This window comes from Delphinapterus leucas, chromosome 14, assembly GCF_059928025.1.
Source record: "Delphinapterus leucas isolate spDelLeu-1000000601 "Yukka" chromosome 14, BTC_Dleu_Yukka2, whole genome shotgun sequence".
Lineage (NCBI taxonomy): Eukaryota > Metazoa > Chordata > Mammalia > Artiodactyla > Monodontidae > Delphinapterus > Delphinapterus leucas.
In genome coordinates, this window is record NC_143142.1 from 32,453,011 (window position 1) to 32,477,273 (window position 24,263).

General features: G+C 42.6%; 1 protein-coding gene across 1 annotated transcript in view; it reads left to right on the forward strand.

Moving 5' to 3' along the window:
• Positions 1-24,263, forward strand: part of L3MBTL4 (L3MBTL histone methyl-lysine binding protein 4) — a 303,558-nt gene that overhangs the window by 156,872 nt on the left and 122,423 nt on the right. The window contains exon 13 of the mRNA XM_089894942.1: positions 2,935-3,037. Within this exon, the coding sequence (XP_089751068.1) occupies positions 2,935-3,037 (103 nt within the window). The remainder of the gene's footprint in view (positions 1-2,934; positions 3,038-24,263) is intronic.

The following is a 24,263-nucleotide window of genomic DNA, read 5'->3' on the forward strand; positions in this document are numbered from 1 at the left end:
GAGGTCGTTCAAGGGGGAGGCAATGATGGCTTGGGTCAGGGCACCCAGTAGTGATAGGAATAAGTTGGCAGGTGGAAATACCTAAGGGATTGAGAATTGGCCGGAAGTTGGGTGGAGTGAAATGAGGGCAGGAAAGATGTCAAGGATTAATGCGGTTTATTGAGACGAATGGCTCTAGAGGAAAAGAAGTTTGGGGACCAGGCGGTGACTTCAGTTTTGAACATGTTGAATTTGAAACGCCTTTAAGAGATTCCCAACAGAGATGTTGGGTGAAGAGTTGGATGCATTGGTCTAGAACGTACAGAGTGTCTGGGCTGTAGCCTCTGAGCATCTATAGTATACATTTGGTGAACGAAGAAATGGATGGCCCAGGAACAAACCTTGGGGTTCTCTGACATTTTAAATTTCACCAGAGGATGAAAAGCTGGCAAAGAAGAGAATGCCCACATGCTGATGGCGAGAGTGTGATGTCACCAGAGCCAGTGGACAGTAACAGTTCAAGAAGGCGGTAGCCAGCTGTGGTCAGCCTAGCGCCAAGGCACTGAGTGTGGTGTGCTCTCAGCAGTGCGTGTTGGGCCTAATGCAGAGAGGTCACGGGTGACCTCAGAAGACAGGCTGATATGGTTCAAGAAATGGGATGTGAGCAAGTAGAGAGAACCTCCTGAGAAGTCTGGCTGTGAACAGGAGAAGAGGGAACAGCAGCTAAAGGGGTTGTGGCTCCAAAGGGGAAAACAGGAGTGTGTTTAAGTGTTGGTAGAAAGGATTCAGTAGTCAAGGGGCAATTAGAATATTTGATAGCCCAAAGCTCCTGAAGAGTGGGAGGAAGATGAGATCCTAACCTAACCGGTGAGGGTTCACTCGGGGGAGGGCAGACTGCTCCCTGCACTGTGATGGGAGGGAAGGGGGGGTAGGAAGGCCCACCGGTGAGCAGGCTCCTGTTTTCTCCGTGAAGCAGCAGGCGAGCCAGCGACTGAGTCCCGGAGCAGGGAGGTTAGTGGGAGGTTTGGGAGAGCCTAGAGGGCTCAGGTGACACTGAAGACAGATGTTTTGATCACACCTAATCCACACTGCTGTGTAATTTTTCCCAGGAAGAGTTAGCTATGAAGAACACAGAGCAGCAGGATAACACAACTGATTCATGGCTGGCTTTTTTTTTTCACAACCAGATGTGATAAAAGGTCAGAGAGGCAAGAGAGTTCATGTCACGTGCAACAGAAGGTCAAATACTGGTGGATAGACTCAGACAAGGGAAGGGAGTCGTGATGCGAGGGGACTGATGGTGAGAAGGAAGGGAGATCAGTGGCCTGGAAGTTCCCATGATGTTGGAAAGAGCCTCAGCAGCGGGGTTACCTGAGTAAAAGCAGCCTGACTACGAGATGATTTGGGAAGCGGTGCCATTTTGGGTGACGACGAGATCCGGAGGGTTTTCTTTGCGTGTGTGGCCCAGCCGGGTTTGGGGAAGTGGCCCCTGAGGATGAGACGGTTAATGATCTGTGAGGGCAGCAGATGGGGTAGGACAACCGGGAGGGCGGGTGCTGGGGCCGCCTCGGGCGACGGTGGAGCAGGGACGGAGCGGCACCCGGGGAGCCGGGGCCGAGGTCTTCCCGAGCGGTGCGGGGTGGTGGGGGCTGGGGGGTGGGCCACGAGAGGCCAGCGGTGTTGGGGCCTGTTGCATCGGGAGTCTTCGAGGAGCAGGGAGGAAGCACAGTCGAGGAGGGGTGCCGGGAAAAGAAGGCAGTTTCCTCTCTGCCAGTCCTGGGGCACGTGGAGTGTGAGAAAATGCACGTCTTTTCCTGAAGAAGCTGCAGGGTGCAATGTCTTCACCCAACAGGCAAGTTAAATCAGAGCTGGGAGTCGGAGAAAGTATTGAGAGGAGGACAAGAACACAGGAGCTTGAACAGGAGACGGAAATCTGAGAGCTGGGGAGGGAGGGGGAAGGTGTGGGATCTTCATCAAAGGAGGCCCAGAGCAGCATGACAGGAGGGGGTAGCACATTCCAGGAGCCTGTGTGTGTGTGTGTGTGTAGCAGCGAGGGGAGGAGAGGGAAGGGGCAAACCAGACTGAGAAAAATCACAGAACAGAGCAAGGGGGTTTCAATCCTGATACTCTTTACATTGCCTCTTGGGCTTGACGGAATTCATCTCTGGCCTGGATTCATTATGTATTGTTTAGTATAGTATATGTAGTATACTGTAATATTGTATATATGTTGATAGTAAAGTATAGAATAGTATAGTATATGTAGTAGTTTTGTACGGTATAGCATATATAGTGTATATAGTTTAGGATAGTGTATTGCAGTATAGTATAGTGCAGTATAGTAGAGTATGCTATATATATACAGTATGGTACAGTACCGTGTGATATGGTCTGTATAGAATAGTGTCATAGAGTGTATATAGCACAGCCCAGCCCAGTACAGAATGGTCAGGCAGTTGGCTCTTCAGCTGCTGGGACACACTTGAGTGGCACAGGGAGGGCCATGTCACTGTCTTCTCTGTGCCCCATTTGCTGGTTCAGTTTCTGTCCACCCTTTGGGGGAGCCTTGCTGTGGCTGAGTGGGAGTTTCATGGGGAGCCACAAACCAGACCTCACCCACTCACCTGCTCAGCTCATGGCTGTGTTGCCTTTGCCAGTGTTATTCTGTTGAAGACATGTCATGTTCTTCTGGGTTTTTTTTTTTTACTTAAATTTCTTCAATGCCTATTCATTTTGCTCAGCCTCTGATGTTAGTTGCTGTTTATATTATCCATTACAGCACTGATATTTTCTGCTAAATCGTTTTATAAAACATCGCAAGTACCCAATAAGTGTTTCTGGTGACGGTTTGTTTTTAATTTGAAAAGTCTTGATGAATATCATTTGCATATTTTAGTCTTTCCAGTTCTTCTTTGCTGAGGGTGTTTTCAAGGTATGTTCTTTTACTTCCTGAAGGGGCAAATGATGTGAAAATCCTTCCAGGTCAAGCTGTTTGTCCCACTCCAGGGTGCCGAGGGATAGGCCATATCCGTGGTCCACGGTATTCAGGACATCACAGGTAAAATTTTTTCTTATTTAAATTATTTCAGGGATGAACTGAAACATGATGCAGATTAGCAGCTGTAGGAAGCATCGTAATGACCCTCTGGGAGCCAGACACCTCCCCATCATACTCCCCCATCGCTGTCCCGAGGCCCCTCTTCAACATTTCCCGTGTTTGCCCAGCCCGCCTTCCTCTGGGCCTTTTGGCCTCCTGAGGCCCGGCCCAGACCACCAGGCTTCCCAGGACCTCTGCCCTCTGACACTTGTCTCAGCAGGTGCACACATGCCCCACCCTTCGTCCCTCGTGCTCCTGAATCCTCCCCACACAGCTGCCCGTCTCGCCACCTTCTTAAGAAATTCCAGAACCTCCTGCCGCTTCGCCCCTGGCTCTCACCTTGCCTCTGTTTCTTTTTCTCTATCTTTTATTTATTTGGGGATGAGATAATTCTGTTATAGGATAAAAAATAGCGTGAAGTGCAGAATATGCCTGTGTTTTAAATATGTGATAATAGTATGGGGAGGATAGTGCTCTTAATGAAAAATAAGTACAAATAAGTGTTGAAGTCCTCGCTGCTTTTTCTGTCACCATCAAGTGGTAAAGTAACGTATAGATAAATTATTCATATTGGTGATCTAGTTACAGAATATGTAAATTAAAGCTGAACAGAATTGACATCAGATTTGTCCAAATACACAAACAGATAAAACAAACACATAGATAACTATGAAGAGAAAAGGATAAATCATATATGTGAAACAAGGAAATGTTTGTTTGGATAAAAGAGATCCACAGAGAAGTCGTCGCTGTGTCAGGTGCTTGCAGGCCTGGAAACCAGTGCTTCAAACAGCTCTAAATGAATCAAAGCAAGTGTTACTATAAGAAATAATGCTGATGTACGTAAATATGTTATATGTGTAAATATAATACTAACACTTAATTGAAAGAGTTCTAAGTCTTTTGTCACAGATATTTAAAAATCAAATACCTACTCTTGCACGTGTTTGAAAAAGTGACACAAATTGGTTAGTGTACTACATAAGCTTCTTTGCATTCAAAATCAGACCCTCGTGAATCTCCGTTTGACTTGGCATCCTGGATGCCCATGGTTTTCCACACAACACTTGTATCATTAAGAACCTTGGTGGTGCAGCATTTCTTGAGTTCTCCGCTCAAAAAGGGGGCTTCCAAGGTGTTGGTAATATTGTTTCTTGATCTGGTGCTGATAACCAGGGATGTATTCAACTTGTGAAAATTCATTGAGCTTAAGTACACTAATAATACTTGTACTTTTCTTTATGAATATATTATACATCAATAAAAAGTTGAAAATTAAAAAAAAAACACTAACACTTAAAAGATTATAATATAGCAACCATAAAAAAGAAAGAAATTGAAGACATGTAGACACCTTGGTTACTTGGACAAATGCAGGACTCGCAGGTTTTAAGAGAGGCCCTTGTGGTGAAGCTGGAGTTCTGTACGAGGGAAAGGAGGAAGAGAGAAAAGGACACGGGGGAGCAGGTGGGGGAAAGAGCCATCCCATCATCGGGTCGGGGCCTGTGTGAGGTGAGGACCCTGTCGATAGAACCACTTTACAAACATTACTAGGGGTGTGTGGCTGTGAATAATCTTCTTCAGGCTTTTCTTGTGTGTTTATGTTAGTTTTTAAAAACCTAGAGCTGCAAAGTCCAAGATGGTAGTTCTAGTCATATGGGTCTGTTTACATGGAAATTAATTACAATAAAAAATAATGAAAATTTCAGTTTCTCAGTCGCAGTAGCCACATCTCAGTTGCTCAGGAGCCGCCTGTGGCTCGTGGCTGCCGCATTGGACGGCCCAAAAAGTTCCTCTGGACAGCCCTGAGAGAGCATACCAGGTTCTGCCTCCTCACGGTGGATTTTTGAGTGCCAGGTACTTCTGGATGGATAACTGGACATCCTAGTGCCTCCTTCAAAGCTTGAATCATTATCCTCAGAGTGAGCCGGCCAGTACGTGGTGGTCGGTCTGTCCCTTATTGTCCTCTGCAGTTGCCCGCCTGTGGCACCAGGGCTGGGGTCACAGACGTCACCCGGGCCGCTCCTGGGACCGCCGAGGAGCTCACTCACCCCAGCTGACTTGCCCCCCTCCCCCCCGACCACGATTCTTATGTGTAGGTTATTCACCTTCCCCTACTTGGGTTCTGAAAACATGGACCAGATCACAGTGGGCACACTCCACTGTGTTTCAGCAGCTTCCCTGAACTTTCTCATCCAGTATGGCCCAAGTGGGTCTGATTGCTGTTCTTAGTTATAGTATCTAATGATGAATAATATCTGACGTGATTCTCTCCAGCAAGTAGCCTTTACCGGGTTGGCATCAGAACTTTGGAAGAAACCAGAAAAATGTAAAAATAAGAAAGTGTTTGTTAAAAAAGGCATTCTATGAAGCTTAGAAAAAAATGAGATAACTGAACACGTGATAGAAGAATGGGACTTTTAAAAAAATTTTTTACTTTTTAAATTAACATATAGTTGTTATGCAATATTATATATTGCAGGTGTACAACATAGTGATTCCCAATTTTAAAGATTATATTCCATTTATAGTTATTGTAAATATTAGCTATATTCCCTGTGTTGTGCAGTTTATCCTTGTAGCTTATTTATTTTATACGTAGTTTGTACATCTTAATCCCCTAACCCTATCTTGCCCCTCCCCACTTCCTTCTGCCCAGTGGTAACCACTAGTTTGTTCTCTATATCTGTGAGTCTGTTTTCTTTTTTGTTATATTCACTAGTTTTAATTTTTAGATTCCACATATAAGTGATATCATACAACATTTGTCTTTCTCTGACTTACTTCATTTAGCATAATGCCCTCCAAGTCCATCCATGCTGCTGCAAATGGCAAAATTTCATTATATATATTCCATGTAATTATATATACAATTATATATGTATATATTCCATTGTATATATATATATATATATATATATATATATATATATATATACACACACACATACATATACCACATATTCTTTATCCATTCATCTGTTGATGGACACTTAGGTTGTTTCCATGTCTTGGCTATTGTGAATAGTGCTGATATGAACATTGGGGTGCACATATCTTTTTTTCTTTTTTTAAAACATCTTTATTGGATTATAATTGCTTTACAATGGTGTGTTAGTTTCTGCTTTGTAACAAAGTGAATCAGTTATACATATACATATGTCCCCATATCTCTTCCCTCTTGCATGTCCCTCCCTCCCACCCTCTCTATCCCACCCCTCTAGGTGGTCACAAAGCACCAAGCTGATCTCCCTGTGCTATGTGGCTGCTTCCCACTAGCTATCTATTTTACATTTGGTAGTGTATATATGTCCATGCCACTCTCTCACTTTGTCCCAGCTTACCCTTCCCTCTCCCCATATCCTCAAGTCCATTCTCTAGTAGGTCTGTGTCTTTATGCCCATCTTGCCCCTAGGTTCTTCATGACCATTTTTTTTTTTTAGATTTCATATATATGTATTAGCATATGGTATTTGTTTCTCTCTTTCTGACTTACTTTGCTCTGTATGACAGACTCTAGGTCCATCCACCTCACTGCAAATAACTCAATTTTGTTTCTTTTTATGGCTGAGTAATATTCCATTGTATATATGTGCCACATCTTCTTTATCCGTTCATCTGTTGATGGACACTTAGGTTGCTTCCATGTCCTGGCTGTGGTAAATAGAGCTGCAATGAACATTTTGGTACATGACTCTTTTTGAATTATGGTTTTCTCAGGGTATATGCCCAGTAGTGGGATTGCTGGGTCGTATGGTAGTTCTATTTTTAGTTTTTTAAGGAACCTCCATACTGTTCTCCATAGTGGCTTTATCAATTTACATTCCCACCAACAGTGCAAGAGGGTTCCCTTTTCTCCGCACCCTCTCCAGCATTTATTGTTTGTAGATTTTTTGATGATGGCCATTCTGACTGGTGTGAGATGCACATATCTTTTTGAATTAGTGTTTTCGTTTTGGGGGCATATATACCCAGGGGCGGAATCACTGGGTCGTATGGTAGCTCTATTTTTAGTTTTTGAGGAACCTCCATACTGTTCTCCACAGTGGCTGCACCAGTTTACATTCCCACCAGCAGTGCAAGAGTGTTCCCTTTTCCCCACGTCCTTGCCAGAATTTGTTATTTGTGGTTTTTTGTTGAAGGATGGAGCATTTTTAGGGAACTATGAGGCAGGATATGTTTTGTATCCAGACCTCACATCCACGGGGCAGCCCCTGGTGACGGTGGGTGACTGGGCCGCAGCTCTTCTGGTGGCCTAGACCTTGTTATGCTGGAGCAGGGCTCCTGTAAGAAAAAGGAACATCTTCAAAATGGAATCACCTTAGTGATTCCATTGTCTCAGAAAAGAAAAATAAAAAGCGATGAGCACCTGTACTTGGCTTCTCTCTAGAATGGAAAAAGACAAAAATTAGAGAACTGAGTTTTCCTTGGACTTGCATTTTTACATAGAATTTATAAAGCGTTTAGACCATCAGGTAAATAAATTCTGACTTACCTGTGAAAAGCTTTTCTTACATTGAACATTATGTTGTGCCCAAGGAAGGGGGAGGAACTTCTTGTTGGAGGAGTGGTGACCGCAAGGCAGTGTAGGAGGGTGGGGTCGTGGGTGATGGAAGGTCGCTTCCTGCAGGTACCGGGCGTTTCTGTCTCCTGCTTTAATCACTTTCAGTGACGGTCTGTCTTTGGCAATTTTAGCTTTGAGGTGCTTGTTACTCATTGACTGACTGATTCCATTTTCAGTTAATACACTGATTTCTTTTTAACAGCTAAATTTATTTTGTTTTGTTTTATAAATTTATTTATTTTATTTATTTTTAGCTGTTGGGTCTTGGTTGCTGCATGCGGGCCCTCTCTAGTTGCGGCGAGCGGGTTTCACTCTTCATTGTGGTGTGTGGGCTTCTCATTGCGGTGGCTTCTCTTGTTGCAGAGCACAGGCTCCAGGCACGCAGGCTTCAGTAGTTGTGGTATGCAGACTCAGTAGTTGTGGCTCATGGGCTCAGTTACTCCGCAGCATGTGGGATCTTCCCAGACCAGGGCTCGAACCCATGTCCCCTGCATTGGCAGATGGATTCCCAACCACTGCACCACCAGGGAAGCCCAAATCTGTTTTTAATTCACTCTAGGTCATGACATTCTGAATGTCATTTCCCAGGTTAGTCAGTTTACTTATGTGACTCTGTGTATAACTTAAGAATTTATTTAAATCCTCTTGTAATTAACTGGGTAAAAAAATTTTTATATCATTCATAATCTGTGGGTTTTGTTTTCATGTTATTTCTTTCATGTTATTGTAGTCTAAATCTTACATAGCTGTAAAAGATGAAGAATATTATTCTTTAGTGCATGTCTTGGTGGTATCTGTTGAGCATGTCTCACACACACACACACACACACACACACACACACGCAGACACACTCTTACACGTGCTAGAAATTTGCTGTAACACGCCCGAAGTTATTATTATACATTTTGCTGCTTATATGTCAGATCAAGAGATGAGAATTTTAAAATGTTGCTGCATTCTCCCAGAATCCTAGATGTACTATTATAATCATGTCTAGCTGAGTTTCCTGAAGAATTTAAATTAAACATTCTAAAATGAAAGTTTTTATTTAACTTGTCTCAGATGCGTACCTTTACCAAAGAGTCAGCATTCTATAAAATGCTTTTTACAGTCTTTAGTCCAGAAGATTCTTAAGCAAATATTTTTGTATCTTAAAAAATGAAGAAAAAGTAAAACAAGAAGCCCACCTGCAGTTTCATACAAAACAACTCAATTGACTTGTGCTCCCAAAAAGCCTTCGGGAAGCTGCTTTTAGGAAGGTGGCTGTTTCAGCTGCTTTTCCATGAAACTCTCCCAGGCAGTGATGTGCCTGCAAGGAGTGAATGTTGTTTTCACATTTCATGTCAGAATTTCTCACTCAGATGTTGAAGGCTTGGTGTTTTGAAAGGAAGTAAACAATATTCTTAAAATAAGTTGTCAGCATCTTGTTTTGTACAGCTGACAAGAACGGTGACATGAGGATGTCGCTGAAGACATTTGAAGAGAACATACCACTTTCAGAGATCAGGCAGACCCCTTGGTATCCTTTTTAGATGAATTTCAGACAGGTTTATTTTCGTTTTTATGTAAATAGTCAAGGGGTTAAAAATGATATTCAAAGCTGTTTAGAGTTCAGTAGAAACTGCATAAACCATTATTTGAAAGAAATTGCATCAGTTCTTATCTGTATGAAAATAAGACTTTTGGCACAAAATTATCACACAATTTACATTTTATTTGAATGAATTTACATAGTGAATAAAAAGAAGTAGGTGTATTTGTTTACATAGAAATATTTAAAGATGACAATACTGGGACTACAAGATGTAAACCTACTTTTAAGCCAGGGTCCAGGATTAGGTATGTTGTTTTTTCTAAATGAGCAGAACATAGACTCCGGAAGACTTGATCTAACTCTGTGCCATAAAACATACAAGGGTAATTTATTTAGGAAGTAATGATTATTCTTTACACAGAGAGCCAGGTACCGTCAGAATGTAAGGACCCCCGCCCCGGTGCTCCGGGTGGGATGCAGGACCCGAATCGCCAGTGTCACGCCATAAAGAGCACAAATGTAAAGGAGCACCTGCTGCTCAGGAGTGAGGGGTCAGATAGATCTAAGGCGTTTGGGTGCTCTTCATGGAACCTTCTAGCACAACTCAGCCTCTATTTGTGGTTTGCCTGGAACTATTTTGCCAAATCAAGAATTATGATGGAAATTATTTCAGGTTGTTTTCTTCTCTTCACATCTGTTCTCCTACAGATGTGTGGTGTGTGTGGTGTATGTGGCGTGTGTCAGTCACTGTGTTAACGTCTGAGGTTTTAGACTGGCCTGAGCTGGACTTGCAGACCTGCCGTTTACTATAACTAGGGGGCAGATGGCCACACTATGCGTAGCCTCAGTTTCCTCGTCTGTAATTGGGAGGTCTTTGCAATAGAAAAGGCTAAATTCCATAATGAGACTAAGACACATGTAAGTCTTAATGCACTTTGTGATACAGTATCATGTTACTGAAAGCATAACTGCAGGAAATATACTGAGAAACACAATAACGTTAGGAGATTTTAACTCATCCATTTGAGACTATGATAAATTAAGTAGGGAAAACAAATACAGATATATAGAATCTGAATAACATGATTTTAAAAAGACGAAGACTGACCGGAAGCTATATGTCCAACTGAAAAAAAAAAAAAAAAACCTACTTAAGAGCACTTTTCAAAACTCAACTATTAGGCCACAGGCAACTTATAAATTCTGAAAACCAAAACAATTCAGACCCATTCTCTGATCAAGTGCAATAAAACAAGAAGTTGTTGGGGGGAAAGCCAATCACCTAGAAGACATGCAAAAACATCCACAAATACAGCTTAAGCAATCAGAGGGTCAGAGGAGACCCAAACCCAAATCTTAGAAAATCCAGATGGAGTCTAATGAGGACACTAAAGAGATAAACGTTTGGGACATCACTGTGTGTATGTTCACAGGTAAATGTAAACCCTACACAGCAAGAAAGAGTGAAAATAAATTACTTAAATATTCAACTAGAAGAGTTAACTAACTTTTTAGATGAGTAGAAAAAGGAAAGCAAGAGCAAACTAGAAGTTGAAGTGAATGAACTGGAACACAGAAAACAAGTAAACGGATCAGAGTATCTTGAAACAAAGCAGCGACACTGCCACAGTAGACCATCCATGGGGGTGCAGTGGACAGTGCGGTGTTCTGAGAGGTGGGGCCCCTGAGCCACAGCTCTTGGGTTTCTTGTTCCGTCGTTTGTCCGACTTTCCGTATGATGTTTTCTTTTAAATGGTTGATCTTCCTGGTGGGTTTTGGGTAAACACAACCTGGTCGTATCACACTGCGTCAGGCCTCTCTCCTCGCAGCCCAGCCCTGGCTGGCCTCAGACTCCTGCCTGGTCACCCCTCACCTGCGAAGCCCTTCTGAGCCGCACTGGGCATGTCAGGTGGTCCCCGAGCCGACACACTCCCTGCAGGTGACCCTTCTGGAGCCGCCTCTGCTCACCTCCCAGTCTGAGCCTGTTTCTCGTAGATGGACTGCACAGCCGTCTTCCTGGGACCTACCTGCCGGCTGGAATCCCCTCCAACTCCCTCTGTCAGATCCTCCCTGGATTCTGTCCTCATTTCCCTGGTTTATTTCTCCTGGCTTTGGAGCATAGGGTTGTGGGAGATAGTTATTCATTTATTTTTGTGTGTGTCGAAATATGTGTTCTCTCTCCTCAACCACAGTTGTTTAGTTGTGGATAGAATTCCAGTCGGAAAACTTTTCCTTCAGATTATTGAAGACATTGCTGCGTTTTCCTTAAGTTAATGGGAAGTTGGCTGTTGTTCAGATTTCACTTCACAAAAAGGATTGTCTTTCCCTCCCACCCACTACGAGAATCTCACCCCAGACATGGTTGGGACTTTCTGTGTGTTCCCGCTGTGCTGGAATGCGCCTTCCTCGCTCTCTGGTTCAGTCTGGAGACTCACACCTCTTATTTCCAGAAGCCCCTGTGTGAGTTCTTCTTTCTGCCATCATTTCTCTTTGCTCCATTTGTTTTCCTTCACAGATGCCCAGATTTTCTCTCCTTTCTTTAAACGCCTTGTCTTTTGTTCGCTTCCTTGGAATAGCTTAACTTTGTCTTACAATCCTTTGATTTTTTTTTTTAACCATACTGTGATTTTTTTTCAGTCTGTGAGAACATGTCCTTATTCTCTGATTTGTTTTTTGTTGCATCCTGTTCTTATTTGCTGGGTTAACTTAACCAACATTGACTGGTTAAGTTAACCCAGCATTGACTTTTTCCCCAGGTACTTGTGTTTTGATTTGTTTTCCAGTTAGGTTGGTCGGCTTCTTTCTGTCATGTGAGAGGCATTTCTCAAGTCCTGGTGGTCTTTCTCCAGGTTCACTTTTTCTTTTTTAATTAATTAATTAAATTTATTTATTTTTGGCTGCGTTGGGTCTTTGTTGCTGTGCATGGGCTTTCTCTAGTTGAGGCGAGCGGAGGCTACTCTTCGTCGTGGTGCATGGGCTTCTCATTGTGGTGGCTTCTCTTGTTGCAGAGCACCAGCTCTAGGTACACAGGCTTCAGTAGTTGTGGCTCGCGGGCTCAGTAGTTGTGGCGCACGGGCTTAGTTGCTCTGCGGCATGTGGGATCTTCCTGGACCAGAGCTCGAACCCGTGTCCCCTGCACTGAGCCACCAGGGAAGTCCCTCCAAGTTCACTCTTGAGAACAAGGCACCAGCAAACCTTGCCTGTGTGCTCAGGGCCTGCCAGCTGGTGGGATTCAGGGGCAGTGGTCAGGAGGGGACTGGCCAATGTCGAGGGGCCTGCGTCACCAGCAGGGACCCCTTCTTCTAGTAAGTGCCTTCCAGAAGAGACTTGCTTCCAGATGTTTCCAGGTGGGCTTTTGTGACATCTTCTCTCTGCAGACTCTTGGCTCCCAGCTTGCCCATTTTCCAGCCTTGAAACTGCATGAACCTCTGTTATCTGCTGTCATTTCTTCTCTCATGCTTTGTCCTTCAGTATTTATACCCTTTCATTTATTTATTACTTTTTTTAGTATTGAGAGAAAGGATTGATTATCAAGGAAAAATGATAAATTCAGTTTTCCAGTCTGCCATTTTTTCTCTCACATATTTTTTTAAGGGTTTTTTCATGTACTTTATTATTATTATTTTTTTTTTGCGGTACGCAGGCCTCTCACTGTTGTGGCCTCTCCCGTTGTGGAGCACAGGCTCCGGACGCGCAGGCTCAGCGGTCATGGCTCACGGGCCCAGCTGCTCCGCGGCATGTGGGATCTTCCCGGAGCAGGGCACGAACCCGTGTCCCCTGCATCGGCAGGCGGACTCTCAACCACTGCGCCACCAGGGAAGCCCCCTATTTTTAGTTTTTTTAATAGATGTTTATTGGAATATAATTGCTCCACGGTACCGTGTTAGTTTCTGATGCACAGGAAAGGGAATGAGCCATACGCATACACATGTCCCCATATCCCCTCCCTCTTGAGCCTCCCTCCTGTCCTCCCTATCCCACCCCTCTAGGTCATCGCAAAGCAGCGAGCTCTCTCCCTGTGCTATGCTACTGCTTCCCACCAGCCAACTATTTTACATTGGGTAGTGTATATATGTCAATGCTACTCTCACTTTGCCCCAGCGTCGCCTTCCCATCCCGTGTCATCAAGTCCATTCTCTGTGTACCTCTTTATTCCTGCCGTGCAACTAGGTTCATCAGTACCTTTTTTTTTTTTTTTAGATTCCATACATATGCATTAGTATACGGTACTTGTTTTTCTCCTTCTGACTTACTTCACTCTGTATGACAGACTCTAGGTCCATCCACCTCACTACAGATAACTCAATTTTGTTTCTTTTTATGTATGAGTAATATTCCATTGTATATATGTGCCACATCTTCTTCATCCATTCATCTGTCAATGGACATCTAGGTTGGTTCCATGTCCCAGCTATTGTAAATAGTGCTGCAATGAAACATTGTGGTGCATGTCTCTTTGAATTATGGTTTTCTCAGAGTATATGCCCAGCAATGGGATTGCTGGGTCATATGGTAGTTCTACTTTTAGTTTTTTAAGGAAACTCCGTACTGTTTTCCATAGTGGTTGTATCAATTTACATTCCCACAAACAGTGTAGGAGGGTTCCCTTTTCACCATACCCTTTCTAGCATTTATTATTTCTAGCTTTTTTGATAATGGCCATTCTGACTAGCATGAGGTGATACCTCATTGCAGTTTTGATTTGCATTTCTCTAATAATTAGTGATGTTGAGCATCTTTTCATGTGCCTCTGGGCCATCTGTGTGTCTTCCTTGGTGAAATGTCTGTTTAGGTCTTCTGCCTATTTTTTAACTGGGTTGTTTCTTTTTTTGATATTGAGCTCCATGAGCTGTTTCTATATTTTGGTGATTAATCCTTTGTCTGTTGTTTCATTTGCAAATATTTTCTCCCATTCTGAGGGTTGTCTTTTTGTCTTGTTTATGGTTTTCTTTGCTGTGCAAAAGCTTTTAAGTTTAATTAAGTTCCATTTGTTAATTTTTGTTTCTATTTCTGTTACTCTAGGAGATGGGTCAGAAAAGATCTTGCTGTGGTTTATGTCACAGAGTGTTTTTCCTATGCTTTCCTCTAAAAGTTTTATAGTGTCTGGTCTCACATTTAAGTCTTTAATCCATTTGGAGTTTATTTTTGTGTATGGTGTTAGGGAGTGTTCTAATTTCATTCTTTTACATGTAGCTGTCCAGTTTTCCCAGCACCACTTATTGAAAAGGCTGTCTTTTCTCCACTGTATATTCTTGCCTCCTTTATCAAAGATAAGGTGGCCATATGTGCGTGGGTTTACCTCTGGGCTTTCTATCCTGTTCCATTGATCTATATTTCTGTTTTTGTGCTAGTACCATACTGTCTGGATTACTGTATCTTTGTCGTATAGTTTGAAGTCAGGGAGCCTGATTCCTCCAGCTCCATTTTTCTTTCTCAAGATTGCTTTGGCTATTTGGGGTCTTTTGTGTTTCCATATGAATTGTAAGATTTTTTTGTTCTAATCCTTTGAAGAATGCCATTGGTAGTTTGATAGGGATTGCATTGAATCTGTAGATTGCTTTGGGTAGTATAGTCATTTTCACAATATTGATCCTTCCAATCCAAGAACATGGTATATTTCTCCATCTGTTTGTCATCTTTGATTTCTTTCATCAGTGTTTTATATTTTTCTGAGTACAAGTCTTTCGCCTCCTTAGGCAGGTTTATTCCTAGGTATTTTTATTCTTTTTGTTGCAGTGGTAAATGGGACTGTTTCCTTAATTTCTCTTTCTGATTTTTCGTTGTTGGTGTATAGGAATGCCAGAGATTTCTGTGCATTAATTTTGTATCATGCAACCTTACCAAATTCATTGATTAGCTCTAGTAGTTTTCTGGTGGCGTCGTTAGGATTTTCTATGTATAGTGTCATGTCATCGGCAAATAGTGACAGTTTTACTTCTTGTTTTCCAATTTGTATTCCTTTATTTCTTTTTCTTCTCTGATTGTTGTGACTAGAACTTCCAAAACTATGTTGAATAAGAGTGGCGAGGGTGGACATCCTTGTCTTGTTCCTGATCCTACTGGAAATGCTTTCAGTTTTTCACCACTGAGTGTGATGTTCGCTGTGGGTTTGTAATATATGGCCTTTGTTATGTTGAGGTAGGTTTGTTTTATGCCCACTTTCTGGAGAGTTTTTATCATAAATAGGTGTTGAATTTTGTCAACAGCTTTTTCTGCATCTATTGAGATGATCATATGGTTTTTATTCCTTAATTTGTTAATGTGGTGTATCACATTGATTCATTTGCATATACTGAAGAATCCTTGCATCCCTGGGATAAATCCCAGGTGATCATGGTGTATGATCCTTTTAATGTGCTGTTGGATTCTGTTTGCTAGTATTTTGTTCAGGATTTTTGCATCTATGTTCATCAGTAATATTGGTCTATAATTTTCTTTTTTAGTGATATCTTTTTCTGGTTTTGGTATCAGGGTGATGGTGGCTTCGTAGAATGAATTTGGGAGTGTTTCTCCCTCTGCAATTTTTTGGAAGAGTTTGAGAAGGATCGGTGTTAGCTCTTCTCTAAATGTTTGGTAGAATTTGCCTGTGAAGCCATCTGGTCTTGGACTTTTGTTTGTTGGAAGATTTTAAATTATGGTTTCAATTTCATTACTTGTGATAGGTCTGTTTATATTTTAATTCTTCCTGTTTCAGTCTTGGAAAATTGTAGCTTTCCAAGAATTTGTCCATTTCTTCGTGGCTGTCCGTTTTATTGGCATGTACTTGTTTGTAGTAGTCTCTTACAATCCTTTGTATTTCTGCAGTGTCAGTTGTGATTTCTCCTTTTTCATTTGTAATTTTATTGATTTGCGTCCTCTCCCTCTTTTTCTTGATGAGTCTGGCTAAGGGTTTGTCAATTTTGTTTATCTTCTCAAAGAACCACTTTTAGTTTTATTGATCTTTGCTATTGTTTTCTTCATTTCTATTTCATTTATTTCTGCTCTGATCTTTATGATTTCTTTCCTTCTACTAACTTTGGGTTTTGTTTGTTCTTCTTTCTCTAGTTCCTGTAAGGTTAGATTGTTTATTTGAAATTTTTCTTGTTTCTTGAGGTAGACTTGTATTGCTATAAAGTTCTCTCTTAGAACTGCTTTTGCTGCATCCCATAGGTTTTGGATCATCATGTTTTCATTGTCATTTGTCTCTAGGTATTTTTTTTATTTCCTCTTTGAATTTTTCAGTGATTGTTTTCTTCAGTGATCTCTTGGGTATTTAGTAATGTATTGTTTAGCCTCCATGGGTTTGTATTTTTTACAGATTTTTCCTGTAATTGATATCTAGTCTCGTAGCGTTGTGGTCAGAAAAGATACTTGATACGATTTCAATTTTCTTAAATTTACCAAGGCTTGATTTGTGACCCAAGATACAATGTATCCTGGAAAATGTTCCATGAGCACTGAGAAGCAAGTGTAACCTGCTGTTTTTGGATGGAATGTCTTATAATTAAATCTATCTGGTCTATTGTGTCATTTAAAGCTTGTGTTTCCTTATTAATATTCTGTTTGGATGATCTGTCCATTGGTGTAAATGAGGTGTTAACGTCCCCCACTATTATTGTGTTACTGTCGATTTCCTCTTTTATAGCTTTTAGCAGTTGCCTTATGCATTGAGTTGCTCCTATATTGGGTGCACATATATTTCTAATTGTTATATCTTCTTCATGGATTGATCCCTTGCTCATTATGTAGTGTCCTTCCTTGTCTCTTGTAACATTCTTTCTTTTAAAGTCTATTTTATCTGGTATGAGTATTGCTACTCCAGCTTTCTCTTGATTTCCATTTGCATGGAATATCTTTTTCCATCCCCTCACTTTCAGTCTGTATGTGTCCCTTGGTCTGAAGTGGGTCTCTTGTAGACAGCATATATACAGGTCTTGTTTTTGTATCCATTCAGTGAGCCTGTGTCATTTGGTTGGAGCATTTAATCCATTCACGTTTAAGGTAATTATCAATATGTTTGATCCTATTACCATGTTCTTAATTGTTATGGGTTTGTTTTTGTAGGTCCTTTTCTTCTCTCCTGTTTCCCACTTAGAGAAGTTCCTTTAGCATTTGTTGCAGAGCTGGTTTGGTGGTGCTGAATTCTCTTAGCTTTTGCTTGTCTGTAAACCTTTTGATTTCTCCATCGAATTTGAATGAGGTCCTTGCAGGGTAGAGTAATCTTGGTTGTAGGTTCTTCCCTTTCATCACTTTAAATATATCATGCCACTCCCTTCTGGCTTGTAGAGTTTCTGCTGAGAAATCAGCTGTTAACCTTTGTATGTCATTTGTCGCTTTTCCCTTGTTGCTTTCAATAATTTTTCTTTGTCTTTAATTTTTGTCAATTTGATTACTGTGTGTCTCGGTGTGTTTCTCTTTAGGTTTATCCTGCCTGGGACTCTCTGCACTTCCTGGACTTGGGTGGGTATTTCCTTTCCCATGTTAGGGAAGTTTTCGACTATAATCTCTTCAAATATTTTCTCAGGTCCTTTCTTTCTCTCGTCTCCTTCTGGGACCCTTATAATGCGAATGTTATGTTTAATGTTGTCCCAGAGGTCTCTTAAGCTGTCTTCATTTCTTTCTTTTTATTTTCTTTATTCTTTTCTGTGGCAGTGAATTCCACCATTCTGTCTTCCAGGTCACTTATCCGTTCTTCTGCCTCAGTTATTCTGCTATTGGTTCCTTCTAGTGTATTTTTCATTACAGTTATTGTATTGTTCATCTCTGTTTGTTTGTTCTTTAATTCTTCTAGGTCTTTGTTAAACATTTCTTGGATCTCCTCGATCTTTGCCTCCATTCTTTTTCCGAGGTCCTGTATCATCTTCACTATCATTATTCTGAATTCTTTTTCTGGTAGGTTGCCTATCTCCACTTCCTTTAGTTGTTTTTCTGGGGTTTTATCTTGTTCCTTCATCTGGTACATAGCCCTCTGCCTTTTCATCTTGTCTGTCTTTCTGTGAATGTGTTTTTTGTTCCACAGGCTACAGGATTGTAATTCTTGCTTCTGCTGTCTGCCCTCTGGATGAGGCTATCTAAGTGGCTTGTGCAAGTTTCCTGATGGGAGGGACTGGTGGTGGGTAGAGCTGGCTGATGCTCTGGTGGGCAGAGCTCAGTAAAACTTTAATCCACTTGTCTGCTGTTGGGTGGGGCTGGGTTCCCTCCCTGTTGGTTGTTTGGCCTGAGGTGACCCAACACTGGAGCCTACCTGGCTCTTTGGTGCAGCTAATGGCAGACTCTGGGAGTGCTCACGCCAAGGAGTACTTCCCAGAACTTCTGCTGACAGTGTCCTTGTCCTCATGGTGAGGCACAGCCACCCCCCACCTCTGCAGGAGACCCTCCAACACTAGCAGGTAGGTCTGGTTCAGTCTCCTATGGGGTCACTGCTCCTTCTCCTGGGTCCCGATGCACACACTACTTTGTGTGTGCCCTCCAAGAGTGGAATCTCTGTTTCCCCCAGTCCTGTCGAAGTCCTGCAATCAAATCCTGCTAGCCTTCAAGGTCTGATTCTCTAGGAATTCCTCCTCCCATTGCCGGACCCCCAGGTTGGGAAGCCTGATGGGAGGCTCAGAACCTTCACTCCCGTGGGTGGACTTCTGTGGTAAATTGTTCTCCAGTTTGTGAGTCACCCACCCAGCAGTTATAGGATTTGCTTTTATTGTGATTGCACCCCTCCTACCCTCTCATTGTGACTTCTCCTTTGTCTCTGGATGTGGGGTACCTTTTTTGGCGAGTTCCAGTGTCTTCCTGTCGGTGATTGTTCAGCAGTTAGTTGTGATTCCGGTTCTTTCGCAAGAGGGAGTGAGCACACATCCTTCTACTCTGCCATCTTGAACCAATCCCCTCCAATTCTTTTGTATGTTGAATAGACTCCATATAAAGATGAATCAAATATATTCTTAAATTTACATTTTTTTAACTGTCAAACTCTTTAGAACATTAATCTTTGGCTTTCTTTTGTGAAACTTGAGATGCTAAATGCTTTTCTTTTTTCCCTAATCCAAAGCACCCACTTGAATTAAATGAATTTTAGGTTATATACTTTATTCTTTTCTTTCTTTCCAGTTTTTAAGCAAAACAGTCAACTCTTGGGGGGAAAAAGTGGGCAAACAACTTTGCAGTCATACTTAAAACAGCCATGTATATTTATTTCTATACGTTTCACTGGTTCCAGTGGTGACCTCAGTCCTTTCCAGCTACAGCTTCCTTCCTTTTTCTTGACTTAACCTCTTTTATTCCCTGTTCTGGCACAGTTCTTTTCATGGTTTGTTGTAATTTGTCACTGGTGCCTGCATATTTTCTTTACGATCTTCGCATGTCGGAGACTGCATCTCCCCCGGGAGCCATTTGAGAGGAGACAGAGGTTGTAGCCCAGACCCTTCTCTCTCAGAGCTCTGTCCATGGTGCCTCCTTCATCCTCTGGTTCTCACTGTGGTGCAGGCAGAGTCTGGTCCAGCCCAACCGATGGTCCTTCACAGTAGCCCACTGTCCTTTTTTTTTTTTTTTTTCCCCACTGTCCTTTTATCAAGGTTTCCCATGGGATACTTTTATGTCCCTGCATGTATATAAACGAAATTTAAACTTCCCTGCGTATGTCTACATATGGTTTTCTTTTCACTGAGTTCACCTGTAACACTATGTACTCTCGCCGTTTTTAGGCCAAAGTCCTAAAAAAGTCATTTTTTCTCTGAGTATTTTTTACAGTTTTCTTTGTATGCTGACTGTATTCATCTCTCCAAAATTTCTGTCGTATGACACAGGATCCCCTGCTTCCTCTGCAGTCTCCATCCCCTCTCATCACGTGCATTTCCTCACCCTTCCCTCTGAGAGGTGGGGAAATCGTGTGAGTATGTGCTCTGCGTAGCTGGCAGGAGGCTTTGTGCCCTCTGTGAGATCTTCCACGCAGTGACTGTGTTACACCTTCTGGGAGCTTCCTACCTCCCCACTGCCGTCTACCGCCTTGAGTGGCGCTGTTTTAAGTGGGCGTTGAGGGAGACATTTCAGATACAGTTTATCCCAACACACAAAAGTCCCTGCAATGGAAAGCATCTTTTCTCCATTTATTCTTTCAAAATAAAAACAGTTTCATGTGGTCTTACCCTTAATTTAATTTAAGAATATTTCTTATAATTTTAGGTGGCTGGACACAGGGTAAGTTCCAAACATCTCAGGGTCTCAGTTTTTTCATCTGCAAAGCATGACAATTGGACTAGGTGATTTCACATTTCCTTTTTATTTCCAATATGTACAATATTATTTACATATCAACCATCTCAATGCAATTGTCTTAAGATTTATGGTACACTGTCTGGAGAACACTTATTCCATTGCAAGTAACTTACCCATATGTGGATTTCAGTGTTTATTAAAACGTAAATATCTTGAGTCAAGGATGTGTATTCCAAATGCAAGGCACATAACTGCAAAACTGTTGCTAGCAGAAGGAACTGGGTTGGAATCACCCCTTTCCTAAAAATGCCTCAAGAATCAAGATTAGGGATCCTTCCATTATTTGCTAGGCATAGGAAAAAATATATAATTCCATTAATTAACTTGCTCTGATTTCCTAGAGTTACTCAAATTCTTGAAGAATTTGTCCTAGCTGATCTGAATGCATGGAAAACTCTGTAATGTGAATTAAAATGCGTTATTTTTTTCCCAAGAGATAACATCCCTAAGCCTAGGAAGTCTGTCACTCTCTATAGTTTCTTTCTTATACATGAATTAAGCTTAAAAATATCATTCTTTTGGAGACTGTGTTTTCTTAATTTTTAGATAAACACGATTATTAAAAGGTGATGGCTAGGGCTTCCCTGGTGGCGCAGTGGTTGAGAGTCCGCCTGCCAATGCAGGGGACACGGGTTCGTGCCCCGGTCCGGGAGGATCCCACATGCCGCGGAGCGGCTGGGCCCGTGAGCCATGGCCGCTGAGCCTACGAGCGGCTGGGCCCGTGAGCCATGGCCTCTGAGCCTACGCGTCCAGAGCCTGTGCTCCATAACGGGAGAGGCCACAACAGTGAGAGGCCCGCGTACTGAAAAAAAAAAAAAAAAAAAAAAAAAAAGGTGATGGCTAAAATCCAAGGAGATGACGTGGCCTGGGACCGTCTGCCTTTTTTGAATGAGGATAAGGTTGGTAATACAACTTATTTCTGGAAGTTACTCACAGTGCAGACAATAGGGTGAATGAAGTTTATACAAAATTTGAATGTTGATGTTTTTCCTTTGGAAAAATTCTTTTGTACATGACAAGCGCAATCATAATAACATGTTATGTTAGCATATCGTTTAACTCCTTGCAGAATGTTTCCACATGCCTCATCTTACGTACTACACAGAGCAGCTGTATGATGCAGGTTTTATTATCCCTGTTTTACACATGAAAAAAGTGAGTCTTTGCCAAAGTGTGTCTTCTTAGCACAGCGAGGAAGAGGCTGATTTTACACTGAAATCATGAAATCCTGACCACTTGTTTGCTACTCTTTCTCCTACGCCCAGAGACATGGTGGAAGTGACGTGGTAGTTGAAATTACGTCTCTCACGTGCAGATTAGGGAGATTTAAGGTCAGAAAGGGAAATTGATACTAAACTACACACAAAGCTTCTACATCTGGATCATCAGCTGTTAAGGAGATTGTTAAGAATGTTTTCTCACTTGAGACAAAGGCAAACAAAGCACACACACACTCTCTCTCACACACACACACACTGTCTCTCACAGACTCTTACAGACAACGGTAGTTGTTACTCATAATTTGTTATGGAAAACAAGAATAGAAGCTCTCTGAATGTCTCTTTCCACTTTGGTACGTAGAACTTTAAATCCTTGTGAAACATGAACTATTGATAAGAAACTTACAAATCAGAAATCTGAAATAAAACCTCTAGTTATGAAAGTACTAAGCTAGATATGATGATTTTACTTATCCCTTTGTCTCGATTATTCTCCTTTTGATGAAATAATAAATACAGCCTCATACTCCAGTTTCTGTTATTATAGTTCAGTGCCGACATGTCAGATTTAATATTCATTTGCCTGTCTTTGTGTGGAGCCAGATGGAGAGGTGTATTGCCTATTTATAAGAACTAGCTGTTACTACTGAATTTTCCAAATTACTTCAGCAAAAACAGTGGGCGTGTGGAGGATCGTTTAGGATTGCATTAGAAATGCCAGAGCAGAAGTCCAAAGTAAATAACATGGTGTCACGTATCTACAAACGATGGCCCTGGTGACTAAATCAGACACATGGTGTTGACCTCAGTTACAATAATACATGCCCCAGAGGCGCGAGTGTGAAGGAGAGCACGTAGCTCGGCCGGTAATAAACGGAGTTTGATCTTGGAGGCCTTTTATAGAATGTCGTAAGCAACAGTTATGCAGTAAAGAGCAAAATTAATTTCACAGGATACAACAATTCCATTCCTGGTTAAATGCCCAGCAGAAATGCATGCATAAGTTCACTAAAAGACATGTGCCGGAATGTTTGTAGCAGCACATTTATAACAGCCCAAGCCTGAGTCTTCCCAAACGTGCATCAGCAGTGCGTGCTGAACCGCAGCTTGTTTATACAGTGGAAGCTACGCGGGGAGGAGAAGGAACAGACTAACCACACAGCGCCACAGGTGAGGCTCACAGACCCACGGTGACTGAAACCTTTGAGCCAGACACAAAGGGCAAACACTGAGTGATTCCATCAACGAAAGGGACAAAAGCAGGCACAACGGACTACGCTCTGAACTCCAGGACGGGGTCACCCCTGGGGGTTGCCCGGCGGAGGGGGAGGGAGCGGCCGCTGAGGAAATACTCTGTTTCTTCATCTGATGCTCCACCAGCATGTGTTCAGTCTGTGAAAACAGCTGATAATCCGGGCGATCTGTGTGTAAGGTCTACGTCAGTAGAAAAACGTCTGCAAACAATTACCTCAAAAATATTGAAGTAGCCCTCCTGGCTGACATCTCTCCCAAGTTTCTACAAGCCGAACCTCTGTGTTTGGTGGACCTTGCGACAGTGTGACATGGCCCTCCCATCTCTACCTCTCCATGGAAATCCGACGTTTCTGGGGGAAACAGCCGCAGCCCGGCCCCTGGGCTCAGGGACCAACTCCAGGGGCCCCCCCTCACTGCCGTCCAGATGCAGCGGGGCTATTTTCAGCTCTCACTGAAGTTTCACAGCCCACAGGGCTCATCTTAGGTTTTAATCTGCTTTGCGTGTCTCTATCATGGATTAAAAATGAACAAACAGAACAGAGTAAAATGTGGAAATTTCCCTGAGTTAGGAATTAGGAGGCCAGCTTTTCTGCCCTGTGGGTTGCATGCATTCCCGGGCTGATGGCCTGCTCTTGGTTCCCTTGACCTGACTTTGGGTCGGGTGGAGAAATGACTTCTCCTTCTGTGAGGCAACAGGTCTGGCAGAGACACATATCAGGATAGTGATGCTGACCTTAAGTTCCTTCTACTAGGATTTATATTTTATGAAAAACCACGGTTTCATCCTGGAATTAAGCCTGGGACACATCCACCTCCCACACACGTGGAAGAGGCATGGAGTCTGCTGTCAAATGGAAATTGGCCAGGCTTCCGTGCTATTTAAACTAGATTGTAAAGTAGATGATACGTACGATCTTAGGAAGAATGAAATAGCGGGAACCTACCTGAGCGTCTCCTGAACCCTGACCCGTGAGCACTGACACTCGGCCTCCTTCTCTCATCCCCACTGCCCGTGCGTTGGTCTGGGAATTCTTTGCTGGTAATTCACAAATACTAAAATACTTTTTGAAAGGGAAGGAAGAGCCAGGCTTTGTTAAGCGGCAAAGTGCTGTCACATGGGAGCACAGGAGCGTCCGGGGTGTCTGCTGCCCTCGGTGGCCGCCCTCATGCCCCTGTGCCTTCTGCAGACCCGGCCTCCTCTGGAGAGTCATCCCAAACACGTCCAAACGTGTTTGCAGACGTAAGTGAAATAGGGATTTCAGCGCAGTATCCCTAGCTGCCCGTTTCTAAAAGCTCGAGCCCGCTGCTGCTGGCGAAGGAAACCAGCGCTCTCGCTTTCCTCAGCTGCGACGTGGTACAGTGAATGTCCT